Source organism: Polypterus senegalus, chromosome 1, assembly GCF_016835505.1.
Source record: "Polypterus senegalus isolate Bchr_013 chromosome 1, ASM1683550v1, whole genome shotgun sequence".
Lineage (NCBI taxonomy): Eukaryota > Metazoa > Chordata > Cladistia > Polypteriformes > Polypteridae > Polypterus > Polypterus senegalus.
In genome coordinates, this window is record NC_053154.1 from 2,566,214 (window position 1) to 2,583,640 (window position 17,427).

The 17,427-nt window shown below is 48.0% G+C and overlaps 1 protein-coding gene across 4 annotated transcripts in view; it reads left to right on the forward strand.

Annotated features, from left to right (window-relative positions):
* The first annotated feature begins 344 nt into the window (after nucleotides 1–344).
* Nucleotides 345–17,427, forward strand: part of LOC120522692 (arginyl-tRNA--protein transferase 1) — a 59,323-nt gene continuing 42,240 nt past the window's right edge. For 2 of the 4 annotated variants that reach the window (XM_039743472.1, XM_039743505.1), the window contains exons 1-3: nucleotides 345–570; nucleotides 14,448–14,511; nucleotides 17,125–17,187. In XM_039743472.1, coding sequence (XP_039599406.1) covers nucleotides 360–570; nucleotides 14,448–14,511; nucleotides 17,125–17,187 — 338 coding nt within the window. In that variant the 5' untranslated portion in view covers nucleotides 345–359. Of the gene's footprint in view, nucleotides 571–4,131; nucleotides 4,280–14,447; nucleotides 14,512–17,124; nucleotides 17,188–17,427 lie in introns of those variants that run through there. The other 2 variants (XM_039743523.1, XM_039743514.1) reach the window with 2 other exon arrangements.

Genomic DNA, 17,427 nt, shown 5'->3' on the forward strand with positions numbered 1-17,427 from the left:
TGTTTCATGTTGTGTGGCGCGGTGTCACTTAAACAAACAAAGGCATCGTTAAATACGTAAAGGAATAAACCAGCATATTTTAGGGCACATTCAACTGTTCATTCTCAAACATTTGTGTCTCTATTCATACTTTGTTACATTTTATAATATTTTATTTCATTTTGGCCCTAAACTCCGTTTCTCACCGGCGGCAACTGCTGAACGATTCGAGAGTCATTCGCCCGAGGCAGCGGTTCATGCCAAACTCCCCAGTTCTAACTAATGGACGGGGGATCTGTGTGTGCCAGTAAGTGCGACACCAAAGCCCCTGACGATGAAACGCGCACAACCTCATTGCACGGGCTGACCCCCGAGCGCGCATGGCGGAGCAGTGCCCGCTGACCCTGCCTAAAGGCAGAGCCCGGTGCCGAGGTAACACCGGCGTCTCTTCCTGCCAGCAAGTCAGTCGTTACGTCTCCACCACTCGTGTCGCCGTCGAAGCGACAATGCGCACGGTGAACGAAGCGAAGGGCTTAAAGAGCGGCTATCGGTGTGGATACTGCGGTGCCTCCAACAGTAAAGTCTCTTACGGTAAGCTACACTCGAAAGTTCACCGGCTCGATACGTCGATTTATGACACGCAATATACAAACTTCTCGTGCCCTCACTAAATATGGCGACCATGGAGTATAAAATGGCAGGGCTTATAGCTTAGCGGTATGTCTATTGGCTGGTTGTCGGAGCCCAATCCAGTGGGCGGGGCCCAACCGCAGCATGCCATTCTGTAATTGGCTCGCTTCAACAAAACAAAGTTTTACGTTGTGCGGCCCAAACAGTGGCGGCACGGCCTACGCGCGCTCGGTCAGCGTTCTGTCTACTTGTGTGCAGCACTCAGCGGGTCTGTTTTGCCATTTTATTGAATACCGAAGATCATATTTTGTGCAGTTTTTGCACATAATCGAATGCATCGTACAGACCCTGGTGTTAACTTCGAAACGTAGTGCTGACACCCCAAAAATCCCCACATGAGAAGGTAGCACTTTGGGAGATCTTGAATATAAAGGCCATTTGTGGTGTAGTTTAACGGACACCACGAATAAAGTGAGACTCGTAACTCTGCCGATATTAAATGTAAATACTAAAAATCTAAAATGACAATTTCAAAATTGGCAGCCCAGTTTACGGCACGCCATACAGGCGGCTTCGCGCGGGTAAGGCCTATCCTGTTAGGGTGTACTTGACAACTTCACCCGAATACAAACAAAAATACGAAGTCGAACAGCAACATTTCTTTATTTATTTATATATATATATAGAGAGGGGAGAGAGTACATTTCAATACAAACAATGGAGCGCAAAGATGTCATGCCGCACGATTAGCAAATTGTTCAGGATTTCTGATGGAAGCGTTTAGCGAGGAATAGAAGACAGTTCGGCTGCACGCAACACCTGCTCTGTGGCGCATGCGTAACATCAAGCGGGCTTTCTCTTTCACTACCTGATGTTGAAAGCGCATGCGTGAATGCCGCCGGTTCTTTCAGGGCTGTCGTTCACTTGGGACCCTCATTTCCAGTCTGTAAGAAGATAACGACGAGTGCGTTTGTGTTCAAATGTGTTACTTCGTGCTTTTGTTATTAGGGGCAACTAGAGATGAACAGAATGTTAGGATGGATTGTGTGAAAATGAAGGATAAGAACTGTAATTGTAAAAAGCTCAGTTTCTAGCTGGGGACAAAAACTTCTGCCTGTCTATCTACTTGTCTTTATATAATTTAATATAGTGTCTTTCCAATCTGTCTGTATTTATCATTTAAAATAGTGTCTTTCCTATCTATATCTGTTCAATGTGTAATGTCTTTTCTATGTATCATTTTATAAAGTGCCTTTTCTATCTGTCTGTCTATGAATATCGCGTTATAACGTCTTTCCTATTTATCTATGTATGATTCTATATGTCGTGTGTTTCCTGTTTGTCTATGTATGTATCCTTTTATGCAGCGCTTTCCCTATCTATTATTTTTTATAGTGCCTTTCCTATGTACGTCTAACTGTATTATTGGATATATTTGTAAAGTGACTCGTCGTATTTCATTTTGGACCCCATTGTCTGATAATATAAATTGATAACTAGTTTATATAATTCCTGAAAGGTAGCCTATTGTTAAGTTTAAAAATCTATCTTTGAAAGTTACAAATAAATTGCATTCAGTTAAATTTGAACTTTCAACAAGGATTTGTGTTCCTCTAGCAGAGGAGCCATTCTGCTTGGCTGTGATCAAAATGACTTTGGACAGACTTGAAAAGTTTAAAGTTCTACTTGAAGATCAAGCGCTTTGTTATTAAACTGGAACATGTAAGAGGAAACCTAGAAAAAGAGGAGTTCTTTACTTTAAATATATTTAGTGTCTTGGGTACATTTCTAATTCATAAATCACGCTGGTTCAAGAATACTCGGTCATTCGGCACCTTTGACGTGGAGTTGAAATATCATTTACTGTCTAAAGTAAAGGAAACCTTGGGTTTATTTTAAAAATATACACACATTCATACAGTATGTGCATACACAGTGAATTCAGAAAGTGCTGAGACCCCTCACTTTATTGTGTTGTCCGTTTCATTTGCCATATTTGCCCATCAGTCTACGCTCAGTAGCCCACCATGACAAAGTGAAAGTGGGCTTAAAGGCTTGCAAGCGTATTCAAAATCCAAAACTGAAATCTTAAAGTACTAAAACCCTCAGCTGTGACCCTCCACATTGGGCTCAGGTGCCTCCTGTTTGTTTTCATTCTCCTTGAGATGTGCAGAGAACGTGATGGGAGCCCACGTGTGGCAAACTGAGCCAACTGGACTTCGTTTAGAAAGGCACCCGTGCCCGTCTATACAGAAGACCCCATAATTCACAATGCAGGTCAGGACAGAAAACAAGCCACAACATCCAAGGGTCTCTCTGTAGACCTCCAAGTGTGGTGGTGGCAACATCACGCTATGGGGACAGGGGGGTTGGTGAGAAGTGAGAGGCAAATGCAGAGGGTCCGCCACTTCAGACTGGGGCAGCGGTTCATCTTTCAGCACGCTGATGACCTGAAGCATTGAACCAAGACACCCCTCGAGCTGCTTCAGGACAAGACTAGGACTGTCCTTGAGTGGCGCAGCCAAAGCCCCCAGAGCATGTGTGGCGAGACCTGAAGGTGGCAGTTGCCTCCCATCCAATCTAACGGAGCTTGAGAGGATCTGCCAGGAGGAATGGGCCAAACTGCCCAGATCCAGTTCAATCAATCAATCAATCAATCAACATTTATTTCTATAGCACATATTCATACAAAAAAATGTAGCTCAAAGTGCTTTACAAAATGAATAGAAAAATAGAAGACACAATAAAAAATAAACATAAGTCAACATTAATTAACATAGAATAAGAGTAAGGTCCGATGGCCAGGGTGGACAGAAAAAAACAAAAAAAACTCCAAAGGCTGGAGAAAAAAATAAATCTGTAGGGGTTCCAGACCAAGAGACCGCCCAGTCCCCTCTGGGCAAAATGGTGTGCCAAGCTTGTAGAGACTTACGATGAAGGCTGCCAAAGGGCTTAGTGAAGGGTCTGAAAACTTGTATGAAGAAGAGAATTGTTTCTGAAAAGGACTTTGTTGGTCCTCACCCACCAATGTCGCCTGTGCGACCATCATAAATGGGGGGTCGCTGCTGCACTGAAATGTGTTGCCCACTCATATGTGTAGAGTAACATTCATCATTGCAGCTGTATGAATTCGTTTATTGTAAATTATGTCATTGCGATTCTTTTCTTCCAAGCTGGAAGACGCCAAACGATTCTGACCTGACGCCGGCCGTCGCTTCACATGAGGACTCAAATGGTTAACTTAAATGGCCAGTTCGACAATGAAGCGCAACGGCAGTCATCGGTGTGAAGCGTTAACTGAAATTGTGAAGGCGATAAAGACAGCCGCTGCAGGGATTTCGATTTATGCCATCAACCTTTACTTTGACTCCGTGTTCACATTTCGGTAACGTTCAATAAAAGCAACACTGCAGGCCGACGCTGGGAGGCCATTGTCTGGCGGGTGCTGCGCGCGCAGAAGGCATCTGACTGACTGACATGGAAGGGGGCGTGGTCTGAGCTTCGCTACGCCTCTCCGTGCGTCAATGGGCGTGGAAGTTGCACGCTCAGGCCGGCAGTTCGGCGGTAAACATGGCAGCCCGTGACAGCTACAGCATAGTGGAGTATTTCGGAGGAGAGGACGGCTACAAATGTGGCTACTGCAAAAGAGAAACGGGGAATATGTCGCTTGGTAAGTGACGTGTGTGGCTTGGGCCGCTAAGGGAGTTTGACGGCTGGACGTTCGAGTGCGACAGGTGTGAACCCGCAAGGCCCGCTTCCGGCCAGCGCAGGGGGAGTAGGCCGGCCGGGGACTTGTATTGAAACTGGCCGCTGGACAGCTGATAGGACCGCCCGGCCGCACGCCCCGGTAAACTCGGCAGTCGTACAAGGTGGCGGCATTTGTCGGCACCAGGTCACACAATCCGTGGAAATGCAGATGTAAAGTCGCGAGGGACAGGCGTCCCGTCCAGGGCAGGCTCGGCTTGGCACAGCTCGGCTCTCAACTCCAACACCGCAGCGATAAACCGCCGAGTCAAGGAGGATACGAGTGAGCGGGTAATTATATTGGGGTGCCAGTCGTCCAACGACGCGTCATGATGTGCGACACTTTCATAAGATAACTACATGTATGACATTCATGACGGCGACTTGTGGGCTCGTGATTGGCTCTAAACAAGTGTGTTGCTCCCCAGCTGCCCCCCAGGACTTTAAGTCTTCTTCAGAATTAGCGCCGCGCCGCCTCAGTCAGTCAGTTAGTTTACTTTTATTGTGGAAATTTGCTTTGTTTCAGTCAGCAACGTAAAGGAGCACACACTGCTACATCCATCTATTATCCAACCCGCTATATCCTAACACAGGGTCACGGGGGTCGGCTGGAGCCAATCCCAGCCAACACAGGGCACAAGGCAGGAACCAAACCCCGGGCAGGGCGCCAGCCCACTACAGGGGACACACACACGTGCACACTAGGGACAATTTAGAATTGCCAATGCACTGCTACATGTGTGCATAAAATGACTGACGTGTTTTATATTTATAACCAGTTATTTCATGAAAATTGAGTTTCTCTGTAAAACTATTTCTATTTGTTTTAAATGTTGGCAGCAGGCATCCCCTGCCAGAAAGTAAAATGTGGAAAGCACCAAGTCAGGCATCATCATCATCATCATCAGCATCAGCGTGTGTGTGTGTTTCATGTGAGCTCAGGGTGTTCTACAAGTCCTAATTGCTGTCGTCCGCAGAGCACAGGCGCTTTGTGTCCTGTTGGTTATTATGACGTGCAAGCTGTGATCGTGCGGCACACACACACACACAGACACAACTCCCGTTTTTGTACGTTACGGAGCAGCATTTTGAGATTTTTCGGTACTGTGTAAATGAGAAAGCTGATTTATTAAACTGCCCTGTAAACCCTAATTGTGAGTAGGAAGTTTGGGTTATTGGCCTCCGAGAAGCCTGATTAGCTGGAAGAGATTACCGATTCTGTGGCCACGCAAACCCTTAACCAGGTTACCGTGGAGGGCGCGTGGTCAGCCTGCGCACGTCTCGACATCACGCTCATTCAGCAGCCACAAATTGATAGACGCAACTATTCAGTTGATCGCATTATCGCTTCTCTTGGGTCAAATGATCTCTCTGTTATATAAAAATATCCTGTGATGAGTCGAGAGTTTGGGAAAGATTTTCAAGTCCCGCGAGACGACACTTTGGCCGTGAGATTTTTTTCAAGTCCCACCCTCCTCTCAAGCCACGCCCACAGTCCTCTCGCCTCTCATTGGTGTGAATGCTTTGGTCAGATGCAGTTCCTGCTTTCTCAGCTCTTATACATTTTTACATTTTCCTCATTTTAAGTTCCCAAGTAAAGAAGGCATATTATGTTCAAAATCTTATTGAAGAATTTCATCCCGAAGGGATATCAACAAAAGAAATGAGTACACGGGCAATCCTAGCACGAGAAACTCAAGTAAGTTAACGCAACAATTGCCGCTCGGTTACACGGCACATTAGTTCAATGCGTGTCAATAGACTCTGATGGAACAGTCAGTGGTGAATGTGCGGAAGATGAAGACATCAACTTACAACATGACAAAAAATATCTACAACCGCTAACACCGTCTCGTCTTCCACCACACGAATTACTGTAGAAAGAAGGATGAATCGTAATGTTACTGTGTAAGTGATGTCCGAGTGATGGGCTGTGCAGTAGGATAAGATTAGTTGTGTTTAAAATTGGTCAAACAATTCTGACATGTCAAAGTTTAACAGGCGACAAGAAAGGTCATGTAGTCCATCTTCACTAATGACATGAGACACCAAAGGAGATCTCGATACGCCATTCGTATTAAAACTTTACAGTTTCCTGTTAGAATAGCTTTAGCAAAGGCAACAAATCACAGAGTCACACATTCGAAAAAGTCGTTTATTTATTAGAGAGAAAGAAACGAAATTCACTCACGGGCAGATACACGTTGAGTTGTCACGGTGAAAGTCCAAACACCGAATCACAATTCAGTACCATATTGACGAAAGGTTAATTCAAAAAATTGTTTTTCCTGAAGTCTTAAAGTAAAAGTTTAAAAAGTATTTGCGTGTTAATTTCAAAGCCAAACAGAATGAAATCGTACAACACAACGAATACCGCTAACGCGCCATGAAACATCATTTACTGTCAATTTATTACGTTTTACTATTTTTCACTTTGGTTAATTATTCACATGATGTAAGACAGTTGGCTCTATTATCCATGTGTAACAATTCCCAGGAAAATAACAATCAGTTTAAATTATACATCCGCGAGGGGCAGAGCTGTGACGTGGCTAGGGTGTAGTGCCCGCCCGGGGGGTTGGCGAACAAAGCGAGGTGGGGGGCACAGCCCCCCTAGTTTGATAAGATTGTCAGAACACAAAGCATTGAGCTCAGCAGCACAACCTCCAGAGCAGTCGGGTGACAAACTCAAAGTGACGTACGTTAACTGGTCCTTTTTAAAGTGACGGCTGACCTAACGCCACACTTACTGAATTAGCAGTGTGGCTGTGCTTGTTGGTGTCGTCGTACCCGCAGCATGTGCCACTATGCCAGTCCTCTTCAGGGCTTAATGGCACTGCCAGGCAGAAAAGAGTGTGTAGCGTGCAATCCGGTAACAGAATCCTACAAATAACACATCAGTTGGACTAAACAGATTTGTAACACACGATAATAACAGTAGTAAGAAGTGCCATGCTTGTTTTCTAAATTCACGCTTGACGATGATGATGATGACGATGATGACGATGATGACGATGACACTTCACTCTTCTAGTTGTGTCTTTTAATGAGGAGAGAAAACTCCAGAGGGTTACTCGGCCGTGTCAGTGCAGATTATGAAGAAAGTGGATTTCTGCCGCCAGTGTGTTACTCACCGTAACCTGTGTGTGTGTGTGTGATCCGAGTGCTCATAGAGCGGGCGTCGTTTGTGCCCTTGCTGTCTGTCTGTCCGCACTGCTGGGATTTCCGTTGCTCAGTCCCGTTACGTGAGTTGATCTCGACGCTGGACTCTGTCACTTTACGTGGCTGGCCATGTGACATTTAGTGACAGTGTCCGTACAGATATTCCAGCACTGGCCAGTTTGATGAGTTTACAGGTATGGTGAGTTCTGCTGCCATCTTGGCCTTCTTTTCTTGTCTTTTTTTCCCCCCCTTTTTTCAGTTCTCTTGTGGCCCAGAAGACACGAGACATCAGACAGACGAGCGTCTCTTCTGCTTGCGTGAGCGTTTGTTGGCCGTCCGCTCTCATTCACACTGGAGGGGCGAGTTACGCTCAAGTGGGGTCCGCATTACGTGCCTTGCTTCATGGGGGGCACATTATGCAGACGCAGCCACATTACAACTTCATTTTTTTGTACGTACTGTATAGCGCTGTTAAAACACAAGTACAGATTATAGATAAATGACACGACTGGCACACACACACACACGCGTGCCAGTTTGTTAAGGCGCACACAACAGACGAGGTACAAACTGACCAAACAGACGTGGAAACCCTCAGCGTCTCTCCAGGACTGAAGTACGGCCAGCTGACGAGAGGAGAGATGGCACTCGTAGAAGAGGAAGGCAGAACTCAAGTCGGAGGCCTCAGCCAGCTGGGTTTTCAACAACGGAGGCCATGCTGGCCGTCCAATCAGATGAGAGAATCCTTGAATGAAAATCGGCGCACACGTCATGTTAAGGTGACAAGTGCCAGGACTGCGGCTGACAGTTGAGTATCTGACACTTGTCATTTCTGACCCTTACCTGTGTCGTATGAGCTCCTTCATGACTCTGTCACCTCCTTGCTGATGTCACAGCCTTGTTGGGACATGGTGGCCGTCCATCTGAGCACTCATCTGTAACCAAGACTGTTTGAAATGAGTCTTCATGTAGTTGTGGGCCCATGGCCGCCATTTCTACTTGTCAGCACTGGTTATGAATGACTGCAGTCCTCTGGAGGATCCTGCTCCTTGATGGTCGAACGCGGGACTCCAGAGGCACCAGCAGCTTCAAATCTAATGGCAGTTTAGCAGCTGCTCTCTTCATCCGATGTATTAGCCTGGCAGAAACCTTCCTCACTTTGCCTTTATCTGCTCGGAGTCAGCCACAAGTCTTCTAACAGTACGATGGTCACAGTTGAGTTCTGTTGAAATATCGAAGGTTGTCATACCTTGTCCAAGGCACCGGACTGTTTCACGCTTTTCGGCAGCTGACAGATCCTCTTGCTTTCCCACATTGCTTGAAAATGGTGGCCTGCTTAATAACGTGGAACATCCTTCTTTAGTAGTTTGTCCTTTTGTTGGGCTCGCCTGGCAAACTGACTATCACAGGTGGTCAAAAGGGCCCTGAGACCCAATGCCATCCTTGAGTTTAATTGAAAACCAAAATATTTCATCTTTATGACACTTCAGTACAATAATTTGGAGCTGGAGCTCACGGCCATTGGGACAGTAAGACGCCACTCGGCCCAGCAAGCTGGCCAGTCGTGTTCTCCTTCAGTCTCCAAAATAACGTCGTCGAGGTTTGAGTATCCCAGAAGTCACCTGGTCACTTATTGACAAGTCAACTTCCTACATGCCAGGTAGATTATTTGTAATTAAGGAGTAACGGGACTTTATCAAATATTATAAAAGGGATAAACGGCTGATATCTCAATCCGTCAATCTCTCTCTCTATCTTCAAATCTATATCAATCACGCGTTACCTGTGTACTGTGCGCATATAAAGCCGATCGATACCAAACACCAGCCAACCCCATACCCGTCCCTCCACAACACCCAGACACAGGTGAAGTTCTGCTGCCCGTCACAGGCTGCTCGGTGGCACTAAGCTACGCTGACATCTGCTCTGGTGGCACCTCAGGTTTCCATGTAAAGCCGTCGTCGAGGTCCAACTTGTTGTGTTCCCTGGTAAGTCGACCGCATTCTGAACACACCGTGACTCGCCTTGACTTGTAAAAGTTCATTTCAGAGTTTTTTCCAGCTTACTTTTCTCTTTGCTCCGTATTCTTCTCATCTTGTGCTAAGGTGCAGTGGGCAGCGGTGCCAACAGTGCTCCCTGCGGACATTACATTACATTACATTCTCAGAGTCTCGTACCTTCTCTGATGTTGTGGATATTGGTAGCCAGCAGATCCCTCTGATCCTGTTCACTCACTCTGTGACAAGATTCGAGACCCCAGCTCATCCAAAGTGGCATTTGATGTGGGCAGAGCACTGGGGTTGGTGTCTGTGCTGAGAGCAGCGTCGTCATCTTCTTTTGGCTGCTCCCGCTAGGGGTCACCACAGCAGATCATCTTCTTCCATATCTTCCTGTCCTCTTGTTCTGTCACACCCACCACCTGCATGTCCTCTCTCACCACATCAATAAATCTCCTCTTAGGCCTTCCTCTTCTCCTCTTCCCTGGCAGCTCCATCCTTAGCGCCCTTCTCCCAATATACCCAGCATCTCCCCAAACCAATGCCATCTCGCCTCTCTGACTTTGTCTCCCAACCGTCCCACCTGAGCTGACCCTCTAATGTCCTCATTTCTAATCCTGTCCATCCTCGCCACACCCAATGCCAATCTTCATATCTTTAACTCTGCCACCTCCAGCTCTGTCTCCTGTGCCACCGTCTCCAGCCCATATAACACAGCTGGTCTCACCACCATCCTGTAGACCTTCCCTGTCACTCTTGCTGATACCCGTCTGTCACAAATCACTCCTGTCACTCTTCTCCACCCACTCCACCCTGCCTGCTCTCTCTTCTTCACTTCTCTTCCACACTCTCCATTACTCTGTACTGTTGATCCCAAGTATTTAAACTCCTCCACCTTCGCCATCTCTACTCCCCTCATCCTCACCACTCCACTGACCTCCCTCTCATTCACACACATGTATTCTGTCTTGGTGGTCCTACTGACCTTCATTCCTCTCCTCTCATATCTCCACCTCTCCAGGGTCTCCTCAACCTGCTCTCTACTCTCACACAGATCACAATGTCATCAGCAAACATCACAGTCCACGGTGACTCCTGTCTAATCTCGTCTGTCAGCCTGTCCATCACCATTATAAATAAGAAAGGGCTCAGAGCCGATCCCTGATGTAATCCCACCTCCGTCCCTCCTACCGCAGACCTCAGCACAGTCACACTTCTTCTTACATATCCTGTAACACTCTTACGTACTTCTCTGCCACTCTCGACTTCCTCATACAACACCACAGCTCCTCTCTGGTCACCCTGTCATTTGCTTTCTCCAGGTCCACAAAGACACAATGCAACTCCTTCTGGGCTTCTCTAAACTTCTCCATCAACACCCTCAGAGCAAACATCTCATCTGTGGTTCTCTTTCCTGTCATGACACCATCCTGCTGCTCACTAATCATCACCTCACTTCTTAACTGAACTTCCACTACTCTTTCCCATAACTTCATGCTGTGCCTCATTAATTTTATTCCCCTGTAGTTACTGCAGTCCTGCACATCCCCCTTATTCTTAAATATCGGCCCACCAGTACACTTCTTCTCCACTCCTCAGCCATCCTCTCACTTTCCAAGATTCCATTAAACACTCTGGTTAAAAACTCCACTGCCATCTCTCCGAAACACCTCCATGCTTCCACAGGTATGTCATCTGGACCAACAGCTTTTCCATTCTTCATCCTCTTCATAGCTGTCCTTACTTCCTCCTTGCTAATCCGTTGCACTTCCTGATTCACTATCTCCACATCATCTAACCTTCTCTCTCTCGTTCTCTTCATTCATCAGCCTCTCAAAGTACTTTTTCCATCTGCTCATCACACTCTCCTCTCTTGTGAGTACGTCTCCATCTTTATTCTTTATCACCCTAACCTGCTGCTCATCTTTCCCAGCTCGGCCCCTCTCTGTAGCCCACCGGTCCTTTTCTCCCTCCTTAGTGTCCAGCCTCTCATACAACTCATCGTACGCCTTTTCTGTACCCTTCTCCACCTCTCTCTTCACCCTGCGCCTTATCTCCTTGTACTCTTGTCTACTTTCTGCATCTCTCTGACTATCCCACTTCTTCTTCGTCATCCTCTTCCTCTGTATACTCTCCTGTATTTCCTCATTCTACCACCAGGTTTCCTTTTCTTCCTTCCTCTGTCCAGATGTCACACCAAGCACCCTTCTTGCGGTCACCCTTACTACATCTGCTGTAGTTGCCCAGTTGTCTGGTGACTCTTTAGTGCCACCCAGTGCCAGTCTCACCTTCTCCCTAAACTCAACCTTGCAGTCTTCCTTTTTCAACTTCCACCATTTGATCCTTGGCTCTGCCCTCACTCTCTTCCTCTTCTTGATCTCCAACATCATCCTACAGACCACCATCCTATGCTGCTTAACTACTCTTTCCCCTGCCACCACTTTGCAGTCTTCATTCTCCTTCAGATCGACTCTTCTGCATTGGATGTCATCTACCTGTGTGCATCTTCCTACACTCTTGTACGTCACCCTGTGTTCCTCCCTCTTCTTAAAATACTTCTTCACCACAACCATGTCAATCCTTTTGGCAAAATCCACTGTCCTCTGATCTTCTTCATTCCTCTCCTTGTCACCATACCTACCCATCACCTCCTCGTCTCCTCTGTTCCCTACACCAACATGTCCATTGAAATCCTCTTCAATCACCACTTTCTGTTCATCACTTCATCCAACTCACTCCAGTAATCTTCTTTCTCCTCCATCGCACACCCAACTTGTGGTGCATATGCACTAACAACATTCATCATCACACCTCTGATTTCCAGCTTCATCATCATCACTCTGCCTGACACTCTTTTCACCTCCAAACACTCTTGACGTGATGTTCCTTCAGAATAACTCCTACTCCATTTCTCCTCCCATCCACACCATGACAGAACAGTTTGAATCCACCTCTGATCCCCCGGCCTTACTCCTCTTCCATTTAGTCTCCCAGTATATCAACCTTCCTTCTCTCCATCATATTGCTAACTCTCTCCCCTTACCAGTCATACTGCCAGCATTCACAGTTCCTACCCTCAGTGCCACTCTCTTTACTTTCCTCCTCTTCCTCTTACCTCCGGACACGTCTCCGCTCCTCCTCCTCTTCTTCTCCTTCGGCTAACAGTAGCCCAATTTCCACCAGCACCCTGTTGGCTAACAGTACTGGTGGTGGTCATTGTTAACCGGAGGCTCGATCGATCTGCTATGGGAATTCGTCTTGTTGTCTGCATATTGATTTGGCACACCGTTTTCCGCCGGATGCCCTTCCTGATGTAACCCGGGCTTGGGACCAGCTGAAGAGACACACTGGTTTGTCATGCCCTGTGGCTGGGTTGCCCAATCAGAAATACTATCAAGTGAAATTAATCAAAAGTCAAAAAATGTGGATATACAAAAACAGTAGTCTGCCTGAATAAAAATACAATCGGGGAGAATCTCCGCCGCGCACAGTCCTTTCAGTGACTCCAAAAAGAAGGAAAAGAGAGAAAAACCCACCCGTGTATATCCAAGAAAGGCCAAACGTGCAGACCCTCTGAACACCTGCAGCAGAACAAACAGCAAATCCTACACAGAATGAAGCACAAGCGGCACTAAAGTCGCTGTTCCCTGGCCCAAGTCACCTGAGACGCCCCCTAGAGGCGCCTTTTAGACTGGCAAACGAGGCCCTTGGCCAATCCTGCGTCCCACCGCCTCTCTCTGTCTCTCTCTCCAATGGCATCTGACCCCCAGTGTGTTCTGCACACGTGCCACGCTCAGCGGCCTCCTGGGCACACAAGCACCAGCGCACCCTCGACGTGCCCCCACCTGTCCTCTCCAGCGGGTACTAAAGTGTTAACTCTTTTTATAATTTTAACTGCAAACTAAACCAAAGCAAACGCTCCTCACTTCTTACCTTGTTAGCCGCAGGTGGCTTTGGAGGCCGTGGTGCTCGGGTACACATGACGTCCCCCAAGCCCGTCCTGGACACACTGCTACCCACCACAGGCGTCACACGACACGGCTCCCCCCTGCACTTTGACGGTTTAAAGACGTAAGTGCCTTTACTTTGCTCCGTGTGAGTCGTCCTTGCACAGTTCCCATGACGTTTCCTGTTAAATTATTAACGAATTACAGTTGTGTCGTTAAGTCCGTCTCTTGGAATCCACGCCGCCACACAAATGCAGGAATTAACAGCCAAAATAATTGAAAACACGCGGGTAGCTAAAGGGCTTGAATGAGTGCAATTCCATGCCAGACCAGGAGGTGGCGAAGTGCACTGACTCCTTGTGTCTCTCCCTCTTCATCAGACCAGTTATGGGAGTCCTGCTGGCCCCACTGATGATGTCACTTCCACTTCTGGCCCCACTGATGATGTCACTTCCTCCAGTCTGCTCTAAAGTCGCCATCTTTTTGCCAACAAGGCCTCTGCTCCAGACTCGTCCAATGTGACCGCGGACTGCAGGGGATAACAAACGGGTGGCTGCCCCAAACTGTCCTGTGCCCGTTTCTTCTGACAGCAGGGACAGCTCATTACGTTCGTTTTCTTTTTGTGTGTCGTCCTTCACTCATTTGTTAAAGTCGACGGGTCAAATGCAAATCCCAACTTTACCAATTTACATGAAAACACAAAGGGAGTTTAAAACAGCCTGCAGTTCCAAAGTAATCAGCACAACTCGGAGTCACCCATTGCCAGGGTGGCACAGCGCAGCCTTGTGGCCTCCGTAGGATTCTAGCACCATGCAGCGCCACTGGCCGTCCTCCTTTCACATCCGGGCTTAGAGTTCCGCTCGTTATCGTGCCAGCCTGATCAAGTCCAGGGGTGTTGGGTGGGGTAAGGTGGCATGGTCAGGGCGTCCCTACTATGCTTGTTTCGGATGCCCTGATGTTGCTCACCTTCTGATTTGCTCTCTTGCAGGAATGTGGGCTCATGTGATGACCGTTCAGGACTACCAGGACCTCATTGACCGCGGCTGGCGCAGGTGGGTGAGTGTGTGCATAGTTGGCACACTGGAGCTGCTGTTTTATTACTTTTAAAAGAAAGATTTCACCATTGTCTGATTTGCAAACATTAACATTTGATCACCCAAAAATAAATGCCAGCGTAGCTTAGCCACTCCTTTTCCTCTGTGCCCTCGACACGGCCACCATTCTGCATTGCATCGTCGTTCGATGTTTATACTGTGCTGCCAGCTCGGCACCAGACACCTCTCATTGATCCTTTGCCCCTTTACACCTAACATCTCCTGGTGTTCGCAACGGGTGCCACTGTTGGCCTTGGAATTCATTTCATTCCTATGTGGTGGTCTCCATAATGGACCCTCTTCTCAAGAATTTTGTGTTCCTTAGCCACAGCTAGACTCCTCTGCCAGCTGCTCCTTTAGACATTGGATGGATGCTCCCATAACGCCATGGCTGCCACCATCCATCCTCTGTACCCACACTCGGACTCCAGCTCTTTGTGTCCCCCTCTAACCCCCTCATGGAATAGTCATGAAGCAGACCCCTAGCACGATGTTAATGTCATTTCAGTGGGCCACTCAGATTGGCTGTCATGGCACATTCCTTTGCCGGAGTGAGGATCTGTTCCTTGCCTATTGTCTGGTGCCCTGTGAGACCCCCTCTTTGCCTGCCCACCTGTCGCTTTTGTCAGAGAGGGAAACCTTTGCTGGCCTCCATTCTGCTGCTCTCTGTATCTTCTGCTAGCCTTTACAGAGCCTGTTTGTGACTCTGCCGTCACCGCCTTTGTGACAGTGCAGTATGGTAGCTCGACAGGGGGGACACTTTGCATCAGAGCCGTACAACTGCCACAGGTCACTGGGTCTTCAGGGGACCTCGCAGGCTCCTCTAATCAAGTAGCTGAGTCTGGCCTGTGGTTTCTTCCACACTTCATATCGGCTTATGCAGTAGCTCTGTTGATTACACCCACCCAGGCTGTCTAGCAGCTCAGATGGCACTGCCCACTACTGGGCCTCATCCCCCATTACAACTCCAGATTGACCATCTCTTTCATTTTGAAGCACTTGTCTAAAATAGCTGCCTAGGCGGTAATACAGATCAGACACTAGAGGGCGATATGATCAGAGGTACCATCAGTAACGGAGCTCAAGCACTAGAGGGCGATGTGGTCAGGAGTAATCAATAGCTGAGGTCAGACACCAGAGGGCACTTTAGATACTAAGGAGTGATGTTACCTGGGCACAGTCAGTGAGAAAGGTTGGGCACTAGAGGGCAATGTAGTCCAAGACACCATCAGTAATCCGGGCCATGTAGTCTGGATTATCAACAGCATCCACATTCGGACACACCGGGTGGCACTGTAGTCTGGGATGAGCAATGATTTAATTCAGACACCAGAGGGCGCTTTAGTCAGAATTTAGACACTAAGGAGGGATGTAGTCTCGGTACTGTCAGTGACAAAGGTCGGACACTAGGGGGCGATGCAGTCTGGGATGAGCAATGATAGAATTCAGACACCAGAGGGCGCTTTAGTCAGAGATGCCCCTCAGTAAACAGAACTTGGAGTGATGTCGTCAGTAACAAAGCTTGGACACTAGGGGGCGATGCAGTCCGAGACGCCATCAGGAATCATGGCCATGTAATCTGGATTATCATCCGCATCCACATTCAGACACACTAGGTGGCGCTGTAGTCACTCGTTTCAGAGATGGGTATTTCAGGTGAAGAAGGCAGACGTTTTGAGGTCAGGTGGTTGGACTCGCTTATCATAGCACTGGAAAGTGGAGATGTTAGGATTGGAAGAACTTCACCATACACCAAACGTGGGGCAATTTGAATCTGTGACAGGGTTCAGACGCTAGAGGGCGATGTTGCCAGGCATACCAGAGTGTATAGTGCCCTTGTGATGCTGTTAAGGCTGCCAGGGTAGACCACCACAAGACAATGAGCATTAGACATACCCCAGGGCTGCATGATGTGAGCTGTGAGGAGCAGAGGTTGGAAGCTGGCGCTGGTGACAGCATGGTGCCGCACCCACCACACGACAAACCACCTGGATGGGGGTCTGAGTGCAGCCATGCAAGGGGCGACACCTCAGCACTGCACTGAACATTAGCTGGAGTGCCAATCCTGCCACCAACCCCTGAGTTTTCAGGTCAACGTCACATGCAGGACGGAGCAGTTGCAGGTGAAAGGCCTGGCCCGATGGAGTGGAGTCTCTTTTGGATTCAAACTGGCCAGCGCAGACCCATAACTGTGAGGGAACGTCTGAACAATGGAGAATAGACGTGTAGCCTGGCAGGGAGGACATGGGCACCAGATGTGGTGTTAAAACAACTGAGGCCACTTAACAATGAAGTGACAGTAGGCTCAAGACCAGCTCTGCTTGGTCACACTTCACATGGCACTTTACAAAACGATTTGCGAGTGAAGGTTCAGAGTGTGACAATGACATGGGAGCAGAAAAACAGTTGAAGGATTAGGACAGGTGAGCCGGAGGGCGCGTCTGGGTGAGCTTTGTGGACACTGGGGGGCGCTGACAAGGGTCATGAGCGCCCTGCAGCTGTGCCAGGTAATCTTCATCTTCAAGTCCTTCATGTTGTCGTCCGACTAAGTGCCATCTTTTGTTTTGGCAGGAGTGGGAAGTACGTTTACAAGCCAGTCATGAATCGGACCTGCTGCCCGCAGTACACCATCAGGTAAGACTCGCGGTGGTCAAAGTGGGCACTCGTCTGGCGAGTGTCTTGGTAGATCATGTGACCTGATGGCTGAAGGGCTGGTCTGAACACTGAAAGTTGGTGGTCCGGCTTCTGATTGGGTTGGGGGTGGGGGTATGGTTTTTGGGGTTTGGGGCCACCACAGGTTCGACATGTCCATGGTGATGAAGCCGTTAGTGCTTGGGGTCCCTCAAAGTGCTCTTGTGCTTTACCCAGGGCTCA